The sequence below is a fragment of the Anastrepha ludens genome, chromosome 4 (genome assembly GCF_028408465.1).
Source record: "Anastrepha ludens isolate Willacy chromosome 4, idAnaLude1.1, whole genome shotgun sequence".
Taxonomy (NCBI): domain Eukaryota; kingdom Metazoa; phylum Arthropoda; class Insecta; order Diptera; family Tephritidae; genus Anastrepha; species Anastrepha ludens.
The window spans coordinates 34982256-35006844 of NC_071500.1; the positions used below are offsets into that span (position 1 = coordinate 34982256).

The window sequence follows — 24589 nt, forward strand, 5'->3', positions numbered from 1 at the left end:
TAAGTAGCTTAGAACTATTTTATGGTCTATCTTTAGCTCCTGGCGATGCTACAACTACTAACATGCCGGTCAACTCCGTATATTTGTGTGATTTTATCGACATTTTCAACATTATCGACATTTTCTTTAACATCAAAAATGCCTGAAACCGAAATTAGTTGTTACAGTATCGGCACCATAAACACCATTCACGATTTCAGCGGCAATTTCGCCTTTATCAAAGAAAAACTATAAAATGTACAGAATTTTCTCTTTGTGGGCTTTCATTGTTAACGCCCTGTAACTCACAACTGAATGGAACAAACAAGAAACAGCAAACGAATTTTTTTAGTGCGAAATGTCACCTTGATAACGAGCATAAACTTTAAACTGTTTGATCGATACTCCACGAGATATCCATCACTAGAGCCATCTACTGAGAAAATAATAAATTTATTTTCCCTAAACTAATATAAAGTAGGGTTGTATTGTAACTATTGCAGACGTACCATTAAAATGTACTCAACCTTTTTAGAGGGCAGAAGAAATAGCAAGTGGTATCTTGACTTCAGTGCACGAGTATTTATTGTTGCTTTTGAGCTGATAAGCTCTTTTATCTTAGTGTCATGCCATTTTATCCATTTGAAAATGCCCCTAGTATTTCAAAGTCCAACACTACAGCATTCAACACTACGAGTATTATGAGATCTTAATATGTACCGCAAATTTTTAATATATTTTATTTTATTCAAAAGTATATATATATCTTTTTTTAAAAACTTGTTCTTTTTACACATAACTACTTCACACTACAACTAATTATACAACTTTATAAATATTCATACATACATCTTAAGTACTCTGTGGGTTCACTTACTTTACTTAGAGAGTTTCTATGCTGATTTTTCAGTGTTGAGATTTCATATACAAATGTATTTTTAAACTTTAAGACATAACACAGAGAAAAAATTTACGAAAAGTGAAATAGGATCGCATCGTACAGAAACAATTACTTTTCAAAAACTTTAATGTACTAGCCGCAATATGAACACTATAAATATATTAAAAACAAAAAGGCCCTCATGCACCAAAACCTTTTCACCCGTATTTGGATTCTTTCGATCTTCTATGCTGCCATGTGGTATCTCGTTATCTTCTATACTTTGCTCGATCTCTTCCAATGCCAGTGTGGTGGCTTCGTTAATAGTCCGCAATAACGGATAATTTGAATTTATACGCTTCGGCATAATTGCATATCCGTTGCTTTGCAGATATTTGTAGTCCGCATATATGTTCTCTTCTGGATCACAAACACCGCGAAAGTCATCGGTGTCTATGGACCATATCATGGTACCTGCAAGTTTTTTCTCAACAGCAAACTTTACTTTATTTGCAATGGAACGAGCGTTATCGAATGCCACCACTTGCACTAGGCCACTAAAGACATCGCGCTCGGAACGTGCTAGCATTTGTGAAGTTTTCGCATCCCAAGTTGTACTCCAACCGGAGGTTTTATTGCTCAGCATACTGCAGATTTCATTATATCCAAGGAAACCATCTTCACGCGTAAAGGGCCCTTGAAATGCGGTGCCATCGGTAACATCGCCCACATTGCCATCTCGCGGCGTCTTAAACGTCCGACCATAGAAGGGCAAGCCGAGGACGATTTTATTTGGCGGCGCACCCAATTTCAATAGATAGTCGATTGAAAACGCCTGTAATTGAAGTTTGGTGATTTCAGATAGAGTAATTATCTACACTTATGTGCATATATATATGTGCAAGTATACTTACCACGCTGTCACCCTCGGGAGCTGTGAGTGGTGAATTGTAGCCGACTTGTTTATCCCAGCTTCCGTGATAGTCGTAGCACATAATGTGCAAATAGTCGAGATAACGTGAAATTTGGCGCACATCATAGGCCTGGTCGATAACATTTTTGCCTGCACCGATCGCTGATGTCAACAACAAATTATATTTATCGAACTCATCTCTCAGCTCTTTTGTGAATTGCACGAAATTTTCACGATCTTGTGGACGGCCTCCACGCTGTGTTGGATACTCCCAATCAAGATCGAGGCCGTCGAAATTATATTTACGTATGAACGTAGTTACTTGTTTCACGAACCGACTACGTTGTTCTGCATTGGCTACCAACAAGGAATAATTCTTGGAACCCTCATTCCAACCGCCTATTGCCAAACTAACCTTCAAATGTGGGTGGGTGATTTTGAAACCCGTCAGGTGTTCGTAACCACCTTTACCGTAATCTTCCTTTAAGTCTTGCCATGGATCTAGAAAGTAATGTTAAAATAGTAGAGGCCAATATTTAATAACATCTTCCACCTACCCAAAGATTTAATGGCCGACTGCGTAATATCAAGGCCGGCAAAGGCATAGACTACATGCGTGCAAAGGTTTGGATCGAAATTATCGATTGCATACGCGCCATTGCCCGGACGATAGACAGCCCATGTAGAAATATAACACACCACCACTTTGCCATGTGTAGGTCCTGCATACATGGAAATGTTACGTACAAATGCGGTTAAAGAAGAAAAAATAAGCAAAAATGTATTAAATTTTAACTTCATTTACACTATGCGCCCTTCTTAAGTAGAAATTATACGATTACAATTTACCTGTTTTTGCTGATGTCCAGCACACGTTGGAAAGAATTACTAAAAGCGTAAATAAAACCTTATTTCCTGTGCTAAAATACGAGGAGGTCATCTGGAAATAAAAGTTCACAATAAAAAAATATTGACAGACTGTGATTTATGAGGGGAGGATATACACACATATAGGGCAGGTCGATTTAAAAATCGCTCATTGCTCTGTGAAAATCGTATTCTAGGGATCAAAATAAGAAACTTTGCCGAAGGAACCATACCTCTAAAACGAATTCTGATGTTCCCCATTTTAAAAATATCACCATTTTTGGCCTTTACATGAAAAAATCAGCTAAATGGATATGTTTTTTCTTTATTTTTATTTATTTATAATATTATTTATAATTTATTTATAATAATATCTATTTTTTCTCTTAAGAAATTTATTAAGTCAGAACATATGTAAATGAAAAAATTAATTTAAGTGAGTTATAGAAAAGAAACTAAAAAGTTCGACCCAAATTGGGGGACATCAGAATTCGTTTTAGAGGTATGGTTCCTTCGGCAAAGCTTCTTATTTTGATCCCTAGAATATTATTTTCACAGAGCAATGGGCGATTTTTTGCCTCCCACAAATCGACCCGGCCTAATATACATACGTACAAAAACCCAAACATACATACGTAAGTTGCAAAAGTTAATTTATCAAACAAACATTACTCCGTTCTTTAGTATTTCAGGAACTGATAAGCAGTTCCTAAAAGAATAAACGAGTATGATTAATAACTCAGGAATTTATGGTGTACGAGCATATCCTTAATCGTGGAACAAGGGAATAATTTACGAATATAACCGATATATCATTTAATGCTTCATATGCACAGGGGGTTCGAACGCGCGATCCAACGAACATTAGTCAAGTACTACACACTCGACTATGGCGGCCACCCTCTCTCAACAATAGATTATTATTTTTATTGTTTTTCAACTTACTTCTTATTTACTATTTCCTTCCTGCCTTAACTGTTATTTCCTGGCATCGGTGAGAGCGAAAATAAAAGGTATCGGCAATATCACGATTGTACGTATTCGTACATACAATATATGTGTGTATATGTATGTATGTACATTTATACGCAAACATATCATATCTTATATTGTCGAACTAAACTGGTTAAGGAGAAATCAATTAGCACAATACATTTTAAAAATGGAAGCTCTTGGGAGCAAATCATAAATACAAAATATATTTGCTTTCATACATACAGTAGTACAATACATGTACAAAACATGCACATGCATATATGCAAACATATGCATGCATATATTGGGGAGGCCGCCTGCCATTACATGTGAATTTATTACTACCATTACTGTACAATGTTTTTTTTGTTTGTTTTTTATTAAAATTATACTATCAATAATGGAATTGTGTCTTTTATCAAGACCAAACAGGAAGACGATATGGTATAAAGTTCGTGAAGGGCGAATCACCTCTCTGAAAGCTGTAATTGCCGAAACTCTGCGTTAATTGAAAACAACTTTTGCACGAACCACATCTTCATCTCAACGGCTGTATACAATTATATAGCAATAAAACTCCCACACCTAGCTATAGGAAGACCCGTGCGTGATTGTCGTGATGTCCGTGCATCTGGAAAGTGAGAGTTTGGAGTGTTGACATCATGGGTCAAATGCCGCCAGAAATGCCATTTCGGTTAAAAGCCATAATTACAAATTCTTTGTGGGCTGAAATTGAAAATATGAGCTTAAACGATTAGCGCGAAGGTCTCTCAAACAATCAGTTCAGAAATTCTGTTTTCAGGCATTTTGGCGATGTCAATTGACCGTCTCAGAGTTGCCATTGCAGGCTTTCTTGTGAAGCATTATACGGATAATCCAGAAACGATCCAAACCATTAATGAGAATATAGTCAGAAATATTCGCAAAGAGGAGTCAGAAAACGTTAACGAAACTCCACCCCGTGTTCCATAACTAACTCTAAGATTTGTTCTATCTAATAAAGTAATTTTATATAATAAAAAAACAGAAATTACTTGTATGTGTGTAAATATTTTATAATATGATGTTCGGTTGAGCTCCTCCTCCTATTTGTGGTATGTGTATTGATGCTTTTTCCACAAACGGAGTTTTACGATGCCTCTGAGAGAAGAAGAGAGAACTTTTTTTCACTCAGAAGTTTACCACTGCCTGCCGAGGGCGGCCGTTAAGAAGAAACTTTTCCTAATATTTGGCAGCTAAAGTTATTAATCCACCTGGAACATAAAACTATATCGAATCATTTAAAATGATTTCAAAATTTACAATTTTATGTAGGTCCCATTTCATTCTTCAGTGTACGTTACATTTTGATAAGAAACACTAAAGAATTTTAGGAAACTTTTTAAAATAAATGGAGTCACCCTAATATGTACGTATATGTATACATTCACAACTGGTTCATTAAATGTTCCAAGATCGGCTAGGCTCTTAATAAATTGAAATTAATTGTTAGATTCTTTATGCGAGTAGCTTCTTAAGTTGTGCGAGTATTAATAGCGACAAGAACAACAAAGTCAACTTACTTTGTTAATGTCATACAAAGTATATAATGTGATGAATAATCAAGAGAATAAAAAGTGAAAGAGCTTCTTGAATATGTAAGAAATAAGTAGGTAGGACAGCGAATCATAATTCAAAGAATTCTTTTACATTTATATTCTTATATATTCTGAATAAGCTCGTATTTAAAGCAAAGTTACATAACTCGACCGCGCATATCTCAAGAATGGATAGTTCGATTTAAGGGTTTTTTATTGTTGTAATGGGTGTTTTTTTAAAAGCTTGCAAAACATAAATATGGTTGGAATGAATTTTTTATATTATAATTTGGTAGATAATTTCATAGCATTTATTCTTTGAATATGATATCCGGAATAGTCCGACGCGGGTACTTTTCATTTTCCATTCGATCAGTCCAATAAGTGCCATTGTTGAGCGCGCTGCAGTATTTAGCTAATTAATTGATATTTGATGTTTGATATTTATCGTCGGACCAAAGTAACTTTTAACAGTATCAACATTTATAATTGGGAAAAATATTCTAGGAAATCTGAAAATTCGAAAACACTGATCTTAGTTTTGGTCGTAATATTAGTACTATATAATAGTTTGATGGGAATCGAGACTGCGGTTTCAAAGAGCTTCTACCATAATAACTACACTCACCCTCAGCGTACTCAAATACAGCTATCCTACGTATGAATTTTTTCAAATATTCAGTTAGAAAAAAAGATGTGAAGACTTAATTGCATTTTTCAAACCAAATAGAATACAAATGTATGCGAAAGTTTCATATTATTTCCGTTAATAAGTTTTAAGAAGTGTGCAGTCTTTAGATTGTTCTTATATTGAGTTTTGCACTTTCAATAATTCAATAAATTTATAACAAACATTTGATTATCTAATGTTCCCAGTGCATTCTATTTACAAAAAGATGTGAAAATGTTAAAAAAAGAAATGGTGAAAGCCCCAAAAGAAGCGTAAAACTGAAAATATGAATTTACCCAAAATAAAATTGCATCTTCTTAAGCTGAAATTAGTGGTGTTATAGCCATAATGCCATAGCCGTAACCATAACCATAGTCGCAACAATACAGCATGAGTCGATTAGTCATGCCAAGCCATAAACAACTGATATTGAAGTAGAATTAATTACAACATTTGTATTTTCTCATAAAGACACGGATAATTTTCCACTAAGTCAATTAGCTTTTCGTCATTCATTTCTAATTTTCAAATTTTTATCGCAAATAGCACAATAAATGTCAAGAATTTCACAGCTTCTTATGGTTATGGAAAAAAGCAAAATTCAATAGATACATACGGCTACGGTTATGGCTGTGGTGCGTGGTGTGGTGGTTTGATCATAACAGCTGAGTTCTATGGTCTGGTTATGGCTGAGGTATGGCACCACTAATTGCAGTTTCATTCGTACCATTTAGTGTTGCTAGGTATATATAATTGGCGCGTACACCCTTTTTGGGTGTTTGGCCGAGCTCCTCCTCCTATTTGTGGTGTGCGTCTTGATGTTGTTCCACAAATGGAGGGGCCTACAGTTTCAAGCCGACTCCGAACGGTAGATATTTTTATGAGGAGCTTTTTCATGGCAGAAATACACTCGGAGGTTTGCTATTGCCTGCCGAGGGGCGACCGGTATTAGAAAAATGTTTTTATCAATTTTGATTTCACCGATATTCGAACCAACGTTCTATCTGTGAATTTCAAATGGTAATCACGGACCAACCCATTCGGCTACGGCGGCCGCCGCAGATAGTCTTACATTCGTAAAAAAAGCGGAAGGCCAGTATTTAGAAGTGCATACGAATATGAAAAATTTATCTTGAGTTCAAATACTCCTCGTATGGTTAACTATGTAATGGGTTATTCAATAGGTGCGCTTCAACTTTTTTCCGATAGGGAGGGCGAACGACGCAATATTTTTTTTATTTTTCGCTTGTCATTTGTAAACTTCATTAGTATACATTTCATCATGGAACGCTACACACTTGAGCAACGATTGCAAATCGTGCAAATTTTTTATGAAAATAATCGTTCTGTTGCTGCTACTTTAAGAGCATTACGGACATTTTACGGTCCATTTAACAAGCCGTCCCGTTTTGGGGTTATGTGAAGTCATTGGTCTACAGTAACAAGCCGGCGACGATTTGTGAGCTCAGAGCCAATATTGAACGCGAAATTGCTGGAATTTCGGCCGATTTATGCAAAAGAGTGGTCGAAAATTGGGTTCAACGATTGGACTTCGTAAAACGTGCACGCGGTGGTCATGCAAAAGAAATCGAATTTCATACTTAAATGTATATGTTCAAACTCGATAATAAAAAAAAATTAGTTAAAAAAGTCAAACCGTTTGTGTTTTATTCAAAAAAGTTCAAAAATTGAAGCGCTCTTACTGAAACCCCCTATATATGTGGAATGTTCGCGTGTTGGAAAGCCGTCGGCTTCATTGAAACGAAGAATATGTTTTCATGATTCCCTCAACCTCTTTATCAAAATCGAAGTGTTTTAAAGAATATAAACGTTCGTTGGGAACATCTTAGTTTGTTTTATGTTATTTTTATAATGTAATTTCTATTATAAATTTATTTCAGAATAATCCAACTGAAAGGATGCTTTGCGCTACCTGTGCATTCATGCATGCTTAACGGAGTTCGAGAGGATGTTCAGGAGTCTTCGTTTCGGACAGGCGAGATTCCTTGGACCGCGTTAAAATTTGGTAACTTTTGTTGTTTCAACTCGTAACTTAAAAAAATAAGGGAAAAGAAAAAGGGAAGAAAAGGGGAATATGACGAAAGGAAAGGAATATCGTGCTCATGATCGGTCAGTAAGCTTTGTGTTTTCCTATGCAAATACATAGCAACCCAGTGGGTTATTGATTAGCGATAGATCTCAAACACCAAAATATTGGTTTTTTTATATAATTAACTTTTTTTAAGATCGAATAAAATTGATTCACTAAAAACCGATTTTTTGCAGCTCTCCAAGGTAGAACTTCTTGGTAAGAGATATTCTCCGTTGGATTCCAAGGCTGACATTATTGTCGGTGTTACTACGGGGGAACCCAGTATTCCGAGACGCGAAGCCGCTGACTCTTTCGCGTCTTTATCCAACTTAGATGTGGCAGAACTAAAAGTAGCATAATCAACTTGGCGCCTATGACATGTACGCCTCCGGGTCCCATCCAGCCATTCATTGATCTTACTTGTTATTATTCCCGCATTTTCAATGATTTTAAATACTATCGGTGGTCTTTTGAATAGAAATCACTTTTTGATGCATTTCCAAATGGTTTTCTATTTCACTGATTTCATTCGTATTTTCTATACGAAAAGGTTTAGAGAAGCATGCACTTATTTTCATATACTCATATATATTTATATATGTATATAAGCATTAATGTACCATCTTTGAACTGTAGTAAATAAATAAATATATACTATAGCATTGGTAAAACGCATTGACGTCAATCGTGCAAAATGATACTAATTATACCGGTAATATCATATTATTTTTTATTAAAAGTTTTGAAAAAATTTCGTTTTGATTTGTAATTGAAAAAGTGGCTAATACATTTCAGTATATAAAATATGCTCTTTAATTTATGTATATTTACATATAATATATATACTAATCAACTACATTTTCTATTCAGAGCAGCTAAAACAAAACACTTCTACACTTAAAAAACCGGAAATATAAGTTTCTTGATTAGTAACTTGATGAATACTGAATGTGAATGTGAAAAATACTGAAGATCACAAATAACGCCAAAGTGTGAAATAAGTAGTTTAAAAAGCAAAGTATGCTCGGAAAAAACTGCGGAAGTTTTTGGTTATAATAAAAGTAGAGCAGAAGAAGAAAAGAAAATACAATAAAAATCGGCATAAGTCAAGAAAAATTCATTTACGATTGTCGATCACTGCATTGCAAGTAAAGCGTTGCGCATGCGCCTCTATCCGGCAGGTGATTGCGTGGCGCATTCGCTAAAATAGCAATTACAGCACAGCACAAAAAACAAGGTATGTACTTAAGTATGTCTGCACTTGTATATTGCATACATATATACACATACACATACACACGTATGTGTATATGGAGTTAAAATGTATACGCACTTAAAGCCAATCTCTCCGCTTTATTCCTTTGATCAATTTAATTTAAAATATTTAACCATTCACTATTTTTACTTATTTCTATATGCGGAGAATAGAATTCTTTTTCTATATGTACTTTATATTTAATAGTTTCGTATCACCAAACAAAGAAAAACCACCAACAATGTATAATAACACGAGTAGTATGTACCTTTATGTATGTCTTATTTTTGGGAGTATTCCTTTTACACTAAATAATTATGATAAAAGCACCGCTACAAATCGGACACTGGCGACACAATTTGCACCGTATTTGCCGCTCTCTTAACGAAAACTGAATGTCCGACAGACTGGGCTTTGTCTTTGGCCGCGACTAACTATGTAGGTAGCTTTTAGATCAAACTCATTGCTGTTTGCATACACAATGAAATTGGTTCAAAAGTGAACGAAAAGTGTCGCTCTCTAGCCTAAGTCAAAGACAAGACCAACATATATGTACAGGGTGGCTGATGAATTTTGCTACATTAAGAAACTCAAATAACTTTTTTTTTAGTGTATGGAATTCATTTATTTTTTTTTTCAAGTTGAAGGTCATTAAATTTTATTAAATGTAGCTTAACTAGTTTTAAAAATAATTGAATTTAAATGCCTCCCATGCTCGTTGACACAAGTGCGGCATCTTAGTAAAAAGTTGTTCATTGCTGCTTTGAGAGTTGCGACAGGAATAGCCGCAATTGTTGCCCGAATGGATTGTTTTAGTTCATCCAAATTTGTTGGCTTTGTTTTATAAACTTCTTGTTTACATAAACCCCACAAGAAAAAGTCAGATGCAGTAAGGTCAGGCGACCTGGGGGGCCAACGAAATTCAGAGTTTCTTGAAATCAGTTTATTGGTAAATTTTCGTCGCAACTCTGTCATAACAGTCTGGGCTATGTGAGACGTTGCCCCATCTTGTTGAAACCACACAGAGTTGAAAGGAATTCTCTTTCGGCGTAGTTCTGGATAGAAAAATTCTTTCAGCATTTTAAATAACGGTCTCCAGTAACCGTAACGGAGTGACCATTTTCTTCAAAAACATAAGGCCCGACAATACAGCGTGAAGAAACCGCACACCACACTGTCACGCGAAGAGGATGCAATTCCGTCTCGTGGGTATCTGTGGATTAGAAGTACTCCATATTCGGCAATTTTGTTTGTTCACATTGCCGTTTAAATCGAAATGGGCCTCATCAGACATGAAAAGGCAGTTTAACATGTTTTGGTCTTCTTCCACCATTTGCAGAATCTTCTGGCAAAATTCCAAGCGAATCGGCAAGTCTGCTGCATTCAGTTTGTTAACCATTTGAATTTTGTAGGGAAATAAGTCTAAATCTTTGTGCATTATTGTTTGCAAATACTGTCGGCTGACACCAAGTTGAGCAGATAAGCTTCTTGTTGAAACCCTTGGATTGCTTTGTATAGCTGCAGCTACAGCAGCGATCGTTTCCTCCGTCCGAACTGGTGGGTTTCGATGATAAGGCCTTCTTGCGACTGTTCCTTGCTCAGCAAAATTATTCACCAGTCTCATTATGGTCCATCTGCTCGGGGGATCGCCGCCAAACATCCGCCTGTACTCTCTCTGTGCCAAAACTACGGACTCCAGTGCGTGATAGCGGTGGACTATCCAAATTCTTGTTTGCGTGTTCCAGTTATCCATTTTAATAAATTTTAAAGATCAATCTGCAAATTAAAACAAAAATGGAACAGATAACTTAAAAAGAAAAAAAGTTATTCAATTTTTTTTGGTAGCGTCTTTCATCAGCCACCCTGTATGTACGCTCATATATACTTATACAGGCGTATGCCAGCTGAGAATTGTCGTTGAGAGCCGGAATAGGCGGAGAACCATAAGTATCTCTTTGAACTCATTTAAAACATTTTGTAAAAGCGTTCCATTGCTGTTGCCCTAATTGGAAAATCATGCACTTATTATCTGATAAATCTACAATTTTTATTTTTTTATTCTCAATTTTTATTATTATAGATCTTATAGATATTTAGGTACATGTACATAGCTCGGGGTAGTTGTACGTGTGCTAATAATTTAACAGTCATGAGGATCCCTACTTCAAATAAGATATATGTTAAAAAATTCTGCAACTCTACCTTTGGGTCTTAATCTCTATAAACAACTGTAATTCAGTTAAAAAAAGCAGAAGAAAATTTAAAAAAATATACCCAAAAATTAGTTACACCAACTTTAATAAGTTCTGTATATTTAATTATTTTATTTCATTAAAACCAACATTTTTAATATAGTAACAATTTAATGGACACTTTATTTTAATTATTATACTCAAATACTTTGTCACAAAATTAGTTGTCAATATATAAAATATATTAGGTGCGCAGCTAAGTTCCCGCTGTTTGTCAATAGATGCCGCCAGCAGTGTGTGCTAGTCGATTCTAACATAACCTAAACGTCATAAACCAAGCTTAGACACATGATAAACAAACTGCGTCGACACATTAGTGATTTCGTTTTCGTATCATATACTTTTGGTTTTGGAAAATGTCTGATTTTGTGCCGAATAATCGACATTTGTGGGAAGCGTTGATTATTCTCCTTCATTCGAAAAAAAACGGCGGCTGAAGCGCATGGAGAGCTACAAAAAGTTTATGGAGATGCTGCTTTAAGCGAAACAACTTACCAAGATTAGTTCCGTCGCTTCAAAGACGGTGATTTTAATGTTGACGACGGTCCGCGTGAAGGAAGGCCAAAAATCTTCGAAGACGCTTCTCCAGATATTGCGCCGTCCGATTATCACCTGTTCAGATCGATGGCACATGGTCTAGCTGACCAGCAGTTCCATTCATATGAACACATCAAAAAATGGCTTGATCAGTGGATAGCCTCGCGACGATATACGAGATCTACTAGTAAGATGGGGAAAAGTAGTAGCCAGCGATGGGCAATACTTTCAATGATTCACTTGTAACCATTTTTTCAGAATAAAGTTGTATTTTCATCAAAAAAAAAAAAAAAAAAAACAGCGGTTGCTTTGTTGCGCACCTAATATATATATTTTTAATAAATTATGATTATTTCAAATGGCATGACTTTGCACAGAAATAGATATAGTCAATAAAAATTTAGAAAAAAACTCTTATTATTCCACCGCACCACATATTTTCTTATTTTTTTACTGTTTTTGTTTTTCCAAATTATTATATAAAATGATATAATACAGGGCTTCGGCAGCCCTTCCATGGAGTGAACAAAGTGTTAAACAAGTATGTATGTACATGGAATTTTCGCTGCTTCCTATTTCGTCTATTAGATACATATTTGTCTTCTGTGCTGGTGACTCGACAAATTTTAAAGAATTTAAAAGCAGCCATTATTCGTTACATGCAAACATATGCATGTACATATGTACAATTTTTATCATGATTGAACTTAAAAGTCGGTCCTTTTTATACCCGAAAGATTGCTAAATAACATTTGGAATTAAATTGAGATTTTCTCATGCTTTAAGGGCTTAGCTAAGGCTCACTTGAACGATCTTTAGAGTAGTAGTTGAATTTCGTAGGAGACATAGGATTCACATATTTATGTATAAGTATATGTATAGCTTCCGCTGACGTGGTTGGCATGCAAATCATTGAAATTTGTCAACAGTCAATGTTCACACCCGTCTCAAAGGCCACACAACAAGACTTTAGTAGAGGATTGGCCTAACTACCGCTATACAGAGTCAGTGTACTAATCTGGGTACCATACTCCATCTTTTCCGATTAATTCTGCTGCAAGAGTAATGCGCGATTGTTGCTTTGTACAATCTATCTGCAACTGTGGGTCCCCAATTTAGTTTTCTGTCCAGAAGAAAGCCTAGATACTTAGCTCTTTGTGGTACCCAAAGGTCTTTCCCCGCTAGGGAGATCTGTTAAGAACAGGTCTCTAACGTTATTTTAAGAATATTTCTTCGTATTCACTCCGGGCTCTGGACTGTTACACTAAAAGGAGAATCTTTTGAGAGATCTTTGCGGATTGCTATCACAATATTGTCGCCGTATGCCGTTATCTTTTCCTCAATATCTTCACGTTTAAGGAAAGACTGTTGATTGTCAGGTTCGACAGTAGTGATGAGATTACCCCACACTGAGCCGAATTCCTGGTGGTAATTTTTTGACAAATGTTGCACTTGATTCTGCGCTTATCGTCCGCCTGACAAGCATTCTCTCTATAAACGAGAATATTGTGAATGCGTCAGAGGATATGTTATTTAATGAAGCTTCGATGAAGAAATAAGGTTATATTATTTACAGTTATGTGATTTCCCATCTTTCCTCTGATAAAAGCATATAGCAATATCGCTCAAGGAATTTTAACAAGAATAATTATTCATTATAAAGAAAGACTAATCGACCTAAGGTCATTCAGTCTTAGACGTTCCGTGCTTTCTCCTTCAAGAATGAAAATCACTCTTATTTCAGCCCACTTTTTGGGGACGTAAATAAGCCGGATCGCCATTTAAAAGATAGACACAAGTTTGGTGGAAATCTTATATACATATAATATGTTGCAGGTCAGTAGGAACAATTCCAACTGGTTCCGGTAAATTGTAAGGGTGGAAGCTACTTTTAAGTTGTTTTTGGTTACAATATCCATTGGGGAATTTCCGTCGCCGTCTTAGACGTGTGCTGTGGCCCTGTTAAAAAACAAAGAACGGAAATGCGTCTGTATTGGTAATTCCAGTGTTTCATCACTTTTACCATTTCGACATTGTCTGTTGACCTCCGAAGTGTTTTCACCTTTTGACAAAAGTCTCTCCATGACGACGGCACACTTAAAACGAAACACCAGTTTTTTATTACTTATTAAAAAACAGATCAGTTTTACATTTAAGCCAACAAATAAACGTCTCTCTTTAATTCCCCTGAGTTCAATCACTGGAATGGTAAAAAAAGTCACAAACTAATAGCAACACAACTTGTTTGCTTTATTGAATCACTTCCCTTCACGTTTACACGTTCACATACTCAACTTAAAACAGAATACTTTCTGCCTAACAACTATCGTAATTTGTAGATGTGGCAACTCGTATCTTCTGGCAACTTCTGTTTTGACATCTGGTATTCATATATTTGTTTTAGTATCTCATTCGCTCGGTATCGAAAATAGTTTCGCGAGCATTCATGGTTTGTTAAAATACTTTAAAGATTGCGCCAAAACGATAAACGAATAAAGGGTGCCTCAAGCAGGTCCAGTATAACTGATGCGTAAGGCCCAAAGAATGCCCCAGGCTTACAAAATATAAGTCCTACATATGTATATACTATTTTATGTTAATAATTTTGAAAATAATAATTAGTTAATAGTTATGATAATAATTATGAACTTTTTAAAAGTAGCGAAAAATCTTTAATGTCTTAAGTGTTGAAATTATCCTCTGAATAAATATTTATTTGAATGAATAGTTTTTTGAAGGAGTCATCAAGTTCAGAAGGCAGTTTTTGTAAGCAGGTGCAACTCTACAACGAAAAAGTCACTATACTGTACAGTCAATAGCGCTTGCTGCGGTATAGTTTTTGACTGCAGCGTGCCGTCGCAAGATTGCTTCATCCGTAGGCTGTGACGTCAGTACAGAAAGAAAGCAAAGAGTAAAGCAACTGGTATAAATGAACATATATTAACAACGCTCTCGAAAAGGCTGGAAGGGAGGTTGGGTCAGTTTTGAGTAACCAAATAGAAAAAAAACAAAACGGTTGCTTTGGAGTTAGCGTCTCCAATAAGTAACTGTTGTGCAAGTAGTGAATATTTGCTTTAGCTCTCCTTCACTTTGTTAACTAAAAATTTTGACAACTATTGCAAATGCCAGTGGGAGGACGGAACGTTCCATTTTAAATTGTTTAAATTTTTCTTTTCGATTCCTTTCATTGTAACCGGCGCCTTATTTACCTTGAGTTTTAAGAAGACATTACATTATATATGACAATACTCTGAAGACAATTGAAAATACTTAGCGGCTGGGTAGTTATAAAGGCAATTCACCTTCAAGTAACCACCATTACTGTCGGTTACTTGCTTTGACTTACTGGTTACTTCTTTAGCGAATTACATTAATCTTTTCCCAAATTTAATGTCTTCCAACAGTGACGAATGAATAATTTTTTAGTAAAAAATAATGCACTTATTACTATTGTTTTGCAAAATTGTCCCATGTAAGCGCCTAGTTAGGTTTAATTATATCAGTGCTGCAAAGCGCTTTTACGAAAGAGAGGTTTTGATAATCTTACTCTAAATGTTTAAAAATATTAGTCATAATGAATTTATTACATTAGTGTGTATTACATCAATATTTACAATAATTGTTTTATAAAATCTTCGCACACGCCCGATAATCTAAATGTAAATTAAACGCCTGGTTTTAATTTTTCGTTACTCGACAGCGGGGGGCCGGCGCCTTAGGTTTGATAAATGACGGCGGCTAATATTTTTCAGTTGGCGTAGAGCTTCCGCAAAGAATTTTACAAAATTCGTCAAAAATATCGACACCATTTTTTTATAAAATTTGGCGTAGTATTTGTATATCCACAGGATTGTATCAGCGCACTGGTTTGTGTTTGTAACATATATAGCGTTTGGGAATTTTCTTTAAATAATAGATACTACACAAATATCAATTGAAGGATATTCGAAGTGAAAAGCAAAACACAACAGTCACGTACCTGTACGTTCGCATTAAAATCTCCTCGGCAGCAGAACATCTGATGGTGTAATAAATAAAGCATTTACAGCTAAAGAATTAGACAATTCATAATTATAATAAAAAAATGAAAAATTTATAGGTTTGCTTGAAACATGGACAAACAGGAGCAATTATCGGATGCCAAAGAAATGTCATGTAATAAGAGCACATCAGCTGTAGGCTGCGCCGATGACGGCAAAGAAATCACCATGGAAACAGTGGAGATACTGCTAACGGCTGCAGTCACGGAGCAGACGGATGATAACTTTAGTGAAAGGTACGTGTGTTCTTGAGGGTTGAGGAGCTAATTGCTATTGCCAGTTGATTATTTTATACAAATCGGGTACACAAATACATACATTTATTTCGTGTATAGAATGCATTCTATGAAAACCGAGATATGAGTTTATATATATGTATATATAATTGGCGCGTACACCCTTTTTGGTTGTTTGGCCGAGCTCCTCCTCTTATTTGTGGTGTGCGTCTTGATGTTCTTCCGCAACTAGAGGGATTACAGTTTTAAGCCGACTCCGAACGGCAAATAATTTTTATGAGGAGCTTTTTCATGGCAGAAATACACTCGGAGGTTTGCCATTGCCCTCCGAGGGGCGACCGCTATTAGAAAAAACTTTTTCTTAATTTTGGTGTTTCACCGAGATTCGAACCAACGTTCTCTCTCTAGATTCCGAATGGTACTCACGCACAAACTCATGCCGCCGAGATATGAGTTTATTCGCCTTAAAACCCAGTTCTTCTTAAACACTTTAAAGAATGACTAATATATGTTAAAAAGCACACACACGTCGTTCCCACTATAGTCGGTTCTACGTAACCGGAACTACCCGGATTTATATCCGGCCAATGACAGTCACTTCAGCAGCATTCCCTGTATATATTGTACAGAGAATGTTTATGCTGCTACAACAACAACAACAACTAATATATGTTGCAAAAACCTTTGTTTCAATTAATCCACTATTTACTTTAAAATAAAATTCTAAACTTAGAGGCAGTAAAATCCTAAATACTTCTATTACGTAGAAACTTGCAAATGCCAAATGTATTTATTTTTCACTTTTAAGTGATTCTCGTTCAACACCGACAAAAAACGACAAAAGCAGTAGCGATAGTGGCGTTTGTGTAAATATGGAAGAGCGATCAACTTCGAACAAAGTCGATATAGATACAAAAGAAATGAACGCAATGGAAACAGCTAGCAGTATTGACCAAATTAGTTCACCTCTTCTCAGTTCCGATAATAATATTGAGCTCAGTTCTACAATGAATGAGAACTCAGCAACTACAAGTCATGATAGCATGAAGATGGAACAAATAAAAAATGGGATAAAAAAAGACGATGACGGAGAACCAATCGCCGCTAGGACCATGATGGAAGATGGATGGATGGATGTTGAACCTAGTATAAACAGTAATGTTTCTGATTTATTCAGATGGCCACGACATATACGTCGAGGTGCACGTAATTACCGACATAGTGCACAAGACGATGGGAACGAAGAAGATGCCACTGGTAGAAATTCGTTCACCGTGGATGGGACTGAGGAGGAGCAAATGGTAAGCGAATTTAGAAAGAAAAGAGAATCAAACGTATTGATATTGATGCACGCCCTTAGCCGTTACTCTCGGACATATCAACTCTAACCGAAAGAGAAGTAGGCCCAATTAATGTTGACACCTCGATGCCAAACGAAAGGGCGAATGTAAGTAATAATAATATTAAGTATGTCAAATTTAAAAAATTACATACTGTTACTTTTATTTCAGTCTCCCGCAGCATCTTCTCCCAGCGTTAACAATGCACCATCTGCCAGCAGCAGCTCGCTTTTTAGCGATGACGATGAAGATGATGATGATGATGATGATGATGATGATGATGATGATGATGATGATGATGACGATGATGATGATATTGATGTGGATGATGATGATGATGATGAGACTGAAGATGAGGATGAGCATGACTCGGCTGACAATACCGAACATGCCAATGCACTAGCTGATGTAATGAGCAAACCTAAACCACAATATACTTGGAGTTCAACACATGAGCTAATGCGAAGAGAGCACGGACTGAGTGGCGATGGCCGCCGATCATTGGGTAGTGGTATGGCAATCGGTTTCAACGCGCGTTTTTACGCAGCACGACATGTTGTGGAACGTATGAAGATTTCTCATTGCTTAGTAAAGCATAGTGGCTGTGTAAATTGTTTGAATTTTAATCGATCTGGCGACTTGCTCTGCTCTGGTTCGGACGATACCCGCATCATCATTTGGAACTGGCCACATAAAAGACCAAAATGCATCTATAAATCTGGGCATACTGAGAATATCTTTCAAACTAAATTCGTTAATAATGTAGGTGTTTTGGATATTGTCTCAGCCGGACGTGATGGGCAGGTACGACGTTCGATCATATCTTCATCCGGAGGAAAACCACACACATCTTTGCTGTATCGTCATAATGGTTCCGTGCATAAGATTGTAATGAGCCCAAATAACCCTTTTGAAATTATCAGTGCTGGTGAGGATTCACATATACGTTGTAAAGATTTACGAACCGATGAGAGTGCCACGAGTCTCTGTAAAGTGGAGAGCAGCAAGAAGAAAAGGAAAATACGACTTTTTAGCATTGATCATCATCCGCATGCCCCGGAGATCGTTGTGTGTGGTTGTGATAATTTTGTTCGGGTCTTCGACAAGCGTAACATGGGTAAACCAGTTCATCAAATGTGCCCCGACCATTTGGTTAAAGTAAGTTAATGATCAAGAGAAATCACAAAACATGTGATATACGATTTTAAGTAATTCATACGCCTTTTATTACAATTTTTTTTTATTACAAAAATAATATCTCCTAGGCCTCTACACCCCAAGTTACATGTGCTGTCTATAACAGTACTGGCAGTGAAGTGCTTGCCTCTTATAGTGATGACCACATTTACTTATTTAATAATAACGAGTACAAAACCGGTGAATATCTGCATCGCTACCGCGGACATTAGTAAGTTGGGAAAATATGTTTGTTTATGGTTACCAAAATGCTCAAAGGCGCTGTGATCAAAATTTTGCACATATTTTACGGAGTAAACAAAAAACAAATTATATTGAAAAATACAATTTTGTATTAAGTTTAAAGTCATTTTTTGTAGTTAATTAAAATTAAAAACTTAAAATTGTTAGAAAGAGATTAAAAAACTTCGCTAGTTGGGACCTTTATGCATTTTAGTAAAGATTAACTTACAATTGCACATTTACTCACTATCGATCTCACACTCATCACATATTTCTATTTTCTATTTGAAAAAACCAATAGTAACCACAAAACTATTAAGGGCGTAAACTTTTTTGGGCCTAATTCAGAGTACATCGTCAGTGGTAGTGATTGCGGTAACATCTTTTTTTGGGATAAAAACACTGAAGCAATTATTAATTTCCTCCCTGGTGATGTTATGGGTGTGGTAAGTATTGGAAAATACTTGGTTGTAATACTTGCAAGTAGAAACAGATAATCTGTTCAGTAGTCCAATAAATTCGGAAATGAAAACCTACAATTATATGGGTCCTAACTGAGAGTGCATAAAGAATAAGATCAAAATTGATCGAAACTAAAGGGACCATTGTAAAAGAACACAACTAAACACATTAGACTTTAAGAGTTCAGGAAAATATCTCATTCTTCAGCAATCGGTAGTGTTTCACGGGATCAAACTGCCATGTTGTTCTGTACTTAGTTTTTTACTTTCCTTGACACGGTTAAGTTATATTATATACTTATTATTTTTTCAAACGAATTCACAATTTTTTTAAACTTTTACTTACAGCTTTCATAGCCCGTGAATGCGTTTTTTATTTTTCAAGCTGAATTGCACAAAATAAGTTAAGTTAAAGAAATATGAAACGTGTGTGTATATTTTCAGGTAAATTGCTTAGAGCCACATCCAACGATTCCTGTCCTGGCTACATCTGGCCTCGATTCTAGCATAAAAATCTGGACACCAAGTAGTGAAGTGGTAAGCTCCGCATGGTATTTAATTTCTTTATTACAAACACTTATGCCATAATATATTTCATATTACATTTGTAGTACCCTCCGGATTTGTCGAAACTCGAAGCGTGTGTTAGGCGTAATCTTAGACGCTCTGTATTTGGCGAAGGCCGAGAGTTTGATGATAGAGAATTTCACTATTTTATACGGCAATTTCTTCGCCGTCCTGCGCGACATGTTACCCATTTAACGGGTGATGATTCTGGCGAGCATCTTAGCAGCAGTAGCAGCAGCGACGCTGACAGTGATGATATAGATTGTCCACAAATGGATGGTATACAATGCCGCACACAATGAAACTGATATATACCGTGGCAAGATTACATTCATGAAAAGTGGCAGAATAGTTGATGAATATTAACAATGATTAATTTAATATTATATTTTCTTTTGTTTATTTAAATCGTTGCCCACTCCTTCTTTGTAATATTTGCGTACGATGACAAAAGGCATATGCGAGGTTATTGCCCGTTAGGTCGAATTTAAAACATCGTGCCAAAAATTGATTGTTGGTTATCAAAATATACATATATATTTCATGTAATATTTGAATTAAATATTAAAACCATTGAATATAAAAATAATAATAATAAAAAATATGCAAAATACGAATGAGGGATAAACTAAACTAATCAGTTTTTTGGCATAGCAAAGCAGCGCTGCGCTTAACCCAATGCGAGGCTTTAAGTTTCGTTTTTAGTAGTATCGGAATTACATAGTTTGTGGAGTGACCGGTTGTTGAAAGTATGCCTTTGCGTTCAGATGTTTTATATAAAGGACATTTGTAGCGTGTGGCTTCGACGAGTTTTACAATCTCCAAGGGCTGTAAAGAGAAATTAACAAAAAACCATTTAATCGAATTTAACTTGCGAAAGTACTAGGAATTAACTACCATAACATAATGTAGTAATGTGGCACATATTTTGTATAATTTTATGCATTTATTACACAGGTTTTGCGAAAGTTCGAATAGTTTACCGAAAATATTATACCCCATAATCAAACAGTACCGGGAATGTTTAAACGAACCGGATTGTCCTGGATTATTTGACCAAACACCAAGTAAATACCATCGTGCAAGCACCGCATTCACCTGATATGGCCCCGTGCGACTTCTTTTTGTTTCCCAAGTTGAAGTTACCACTTCGTGAAAGGAGATTTCAGTCGATAGAGGAAATGAAAGATCATACAATGAAGGAGCTGAGGGCCATCCCTTCGTCGGTCTACCAGGGGTGCATGGAGGACTGGGTTAAGCGTTGGCACATGTGTGTTGCTTCAGAGGGGTCATATTTTGAAGGAGATAAAATAAATTTGCCTGAAATTTAACTCTGTTTTGTTTTGTTTAAACATTACGTCCCCTTAGTATAACAATAGCCTATGTGCTCATAGGCTATTATTTTTTTATTGAATTTTTGGATTCTCCATCGTCGATTTTATATGTGTTCAAAATTTTGTCACATTCTAGTTCCACAAAGTGGGTCAAAACGTCAGTCAAAAAAATATAGTATAGATATGTATTAAATTATTTTCCTCAAAAATCATGTAAACGCATATACGCTATTTTTACATAAACTAAATTTTCTGTTTATTCAATAGAATAGTAATGTACACTCACATACTCTTTTTTAACTTTTAGGAAACAAATCAATTTTTTCATGACACAAACACCTAAAATGACGTATAATGATATACGTTGTTGTTCAACAAATATTTTCAATTTGTTCATTTGTATGAATCTTATAGGCCGTTATATTCTCAGAACAATTAACATGTGTTTTAAAATTACAAAAAACAAAAGCAGCCTATGCAATGCTTACGTTGTTTTATTATGTATGTAAATGCAATAGAAATAATTTGTGCAATTTAGGATTTCAGTTCGTTGTTGAAATTCGCTCGTTCATAATCATTTAGTCGTTCATTCGTTCCCAATCATTCATTTAATCATGGATTTGTCAAGCTCTGGTGAGTATCTGCTATCTTAAATTGCAGGAAAGAATATTTAGGTATATTAATTGTCAACAGAATTTGCGACGGAATCAACAGGAGCCCTATGTGAAACTTGCTCCAAACTCTGTTGGATTATCTGTGGATCCAGTGGATTAAAATATATCGGAAAATGACGAAGAGGATGGAGAAGAGTTTTCAGCAGAATCGTCAGATTATTATATTCCAGAAACGGATGAAGAAGAGGATAATCTCGAGGGGAAAATTGAAAAATTTTCGATAAAGCAACATGAAGTGCTCTGCGAAATCGCGGAAGAAAGCAATGATCAAAATGTAGAATTGACAGTAACACGAAAAAGAAAGGTGAGTTAATTAAAGGTAATTTAAGAAGATGTCTCCTACAATTATGGATTTGTTGTATTCAATAGCGTAAGAGCCAGCTTTAGATGCAAAACAAAAGAAAGAGGCACAGGAGTCAAGGAAAGGCTTTCGTTACAAAGAGTGGTAAAGTAATTAAGGAACGTTTACCGAAGCCCGCTGATTGCAGCTGTCATCACAAATGCCCAGAACACTTCTCTGAAGAAGATCGTAAGAAAATCAATGCAGACTATTGGAGTTTGGGCGATTACTGCAAGCAACGTCTACTCCTTAGTATAACATAAAAGTGGAAAAGTGCAAGAGGACATTAACGAGAGAATCACGGCGGTCGAACACTCTGAAATACTTCCTAAATGACAAACAGGTCTGTAAAAAGTTCTTTTTAAATACTTTACACGTGTCAGACTGCGCGATATCTGTATTAGCCAAAAAAAAGAATCAATGAGAATTTGTTGACATGAGGGGTGAACACGGAAGGCAAAGAAAAGTAGACGCGGAGATAGCAACTCTTATTAAAGATCACATACAGTCATTTCCAGCAGTAGAAAGCCACTATACTTGAGCAAAGTCCCAACGCCTTTATCTGAGCTCAGACCCAGGGCCGTAGAGAGCATATCCGGGCCCCGGGGGAAAATTGCGAATGCGGGCCTATTCAAATGATGTCTAATTCATATAAACACGTATAATCTCGAGTCCGGGCCCCTCTGAAAACTCCGAGCCCGGGGGAAAAAGTATTCAGACTGCTGTGGAGGACAGAATAGAAACAGATTAATTGCCATATTATTGCTTCATATGAATATTCATTGCATTTTAATTCAATAACCATTAAATATCTTCAAAGTGGACACACACAAATGGAAGCAGATTCCATGCATTCGGCTATAGAACGAGCTAAGAGAAATATTTGTGTATATTCACCAGAAGAATTACCAACTATACTTAGACTGGCAAGACGAAAAAATCCGTACGCTGTAGAAAGGCTTAACTACAGTGATATTATTGATCTCACAACGGTGTTCTTAAAATTGAACCATAACTTAAAGAAAAATGTCAACAATGAATCGTTAAATTGGCTTAAAATTAAGGTTCTCCAAGTAATAAAAAGTGAAAAGAGACAGTTGTTATACAAGGAACAATAGAGAATGAAAAAGAAAGGAGTCACACATTTTACATTAACTCACAAATATAAAAAAGAACTACCAACTTCTGACACAAAATTGAAGGATCTCAAAGATTTATGCAAAAAAAATGTAATTCCTCCCGGCTCACAGACATTTTTTTTTTTTTTTGAATTTACAAGGAGGGAATAATCGCGATTGTTTAGATGAACCAGACGGATTCGAAGAAGAGGACGAAGACGACAATAAATAAAGACCGTGCTAATAATTTACGATCTTACTGTAATTAAAACATAATTTTATAGTAATAAAAATTCATATTAAATTTACTTATTATTCTGGGGTATTTCTTGAATAAAATAGTGTATACCATACAAAATAAAATAACGTATCAGAAACTTAATAGAAAACATTAAAAAATAAAATAGCCTATCTGTTGTATTTGTAGTTTACACCTCTTTTTTGTTCACTAAAAGGATGATTATAATAATAAAAATTGGTCAGTTAACAAAATATACTCATTTTTATACCGTCTTAAAAAAAAACGTCGAAAATAATAAATATTTATAGACATAAAGTTTCGACAAAAAGTTTGAAATTCATTTTCTCAAAACATCAAACAATTTATAGGCTATTTTAATACTAAGGGGACGATTACTGGTACTCTCTGATCATAGGTATGTATATAAAACGACTTTACATATAATTTCTGTCCTCAGGCTTCTTAAGCAAAATTTAACAGGGATGTTTTGTTTGTTTTAATTTTTCGTTTTATATTGTTTTTTTTTATATTGATGTTTTTTACAGTTTTTTTTTTATATTGTTTGAGTTTGTTTGTAGTACTTGTTTTTTTGTAGTAAATTTGTTTTAGTGCATTTTGTGTTGTTTTTAGTACATTTTTTGTGGCAATGTTTTTTAGAAGCAAATTTTTTTTTAGTACAGTTACGCCTTCTATCTAAATGGGCATTTTGGACCAGAAATCTTAAGAAGGCCGACGACGAGGGTTTCATTTTGAGTAAAGTTTCGCTGAACTTGAAATAGTTCAATTTAATTAAGGTTTTGTTTAATATGAAAATAATTTAAT

General features: G+C 35.5%; 3 protein-coding genes across 5 annotated transcripts in view; 1 reads left to right on the forward strand and 2 right to left on the reverse strand.

Moving 5' to 3' along the window:
* Nucleotides 1–688: 688 nt before the first annotated feature.
* Nucleotides 689–9646, reverse strand: LOC128861613 (probable chitinase 2). 3 transcript variants are annotated; one of them, XM_054099864.1, is made up of 5 exons: nt 9477–9646; nt 2622–2712; nt 2330–2494; nt 1774–2273; nt 689–1694 (listed from the first exon to the last, which is right to left on the reverse strand). In XM_054099864.1, the coding sequence occupies exons 2-5, from the start codon at nt 2710–2712 to the stop codon at nt 1005–1007; spliced, it is 1446 nt and encodes a 481-aa protein (XP_053955839.1). In that variant the 5' UTR covers nt 9477–9646; the 3' UTR covers nt 689–1004. The 3 variants fall into 3 exon arrangements, with proteins under 3 accessions (XP_053955839.1, XP_053955841.1, XP_053955840.1); XM_054099866.1 differs by lacking the exon at nt 9477–9646 and adding an exon at nt 9287–9392; XM_054099865.1 differs by lacking the exon at nt 9477–9646 and adding an exon at nt 4649–4806.
* Nucleotides 9647–15740: 6094 nt separating this feature from the next.
* On the forward strand, nt 15741–20693 carry LOC128861615 (DDB1- and CUL4-associated factor 8). Its single transcript, XM_054099868.1, has 9 exons — nt 15741–16023; nt 16097–16273; nt 17082–17574; nt 17634–17720; nt 17785–18771; nt 18879–19021; nt 19334–19478; nt 19938–20030; nt 20105–20693. Exons 2-9 carry the CDS (start codon nt 16110–16112, stop codon nt 20360–20362), a joined length of 2370 nt encoding a protein of 789 aa, XP_053955843.1. The 5' UTR covers nt 15741–16023; nt 16097–16109; the 3' UTR covers nt 20363–20693.
* Nucleotides 20670–24589, reverse strand: part of LOC128861614 (dynein axonemal heavy chain 12) — a 28233-nt gene continuing 24313 nt past the window's right edge. Inside the window, exon 14 of the mRNA XM_054099867.1 lies at nt 20670–20888. Coding sequence (XP_053955842.1) covers nt 20694–20888 — 195 coding nt within the window. The 3' untranslated portion in view covers nt 20670–20693. The remainder of the gene's footprint in view (nt 20889–24589) is intronic.

What these genes read in the sequence shown, in the direction of transcription:
- LOC128861615 (XM_054099868.1), top strand. Translation starts at nt 16,110, where the DNA reads ATGGACAAACAGGAGCAATTATCGGATGCCAAAGAAATGTCATGTAAT. An exon ending in CTGGTGATGTTATGGGTGTG is followed by an intron (nt 19,479 to 19,937) that starts GTAAGTATTGGA and finishes GTATATTTTCAG; the next exon opens with GTAAATTGCTTAGAGCCACA. An exon ending in GGACACCAAGTAGTGAAGTG is followed by an intron (nt 20,031 to 20,104) that starts GTAAGCTCCGCA and finishes TTACATTTGTAG; the next exon opens with TACCCTCCGGATTTGTCGAA.
- LOC128861613 (XM_054099864.1), bottom strand. Translation starts at nt 2,712, where the DNA reads ATGACCTCCTCGTATTTTAGCACAGGAAATAAGGTTTTATTTACGCTT. An exon ending in CTGGACATCAGCAAAAACAG is followed by an intron (nt 2,495 to 2,621) that starts GTAAATTGTAAT and finishes CCATGTATGCAG; the next exon opens with GACCTACACATGGCAAAGTG. An exon ending in CTCCCGAGGGTGACAGCGTG is followed by an intron (nt 1,695 to 1,773) that starts GTAAGTATACTT and finishes CTTCAATTACAG; the next exon opens with GCGTTTTCAATCGACTATCT.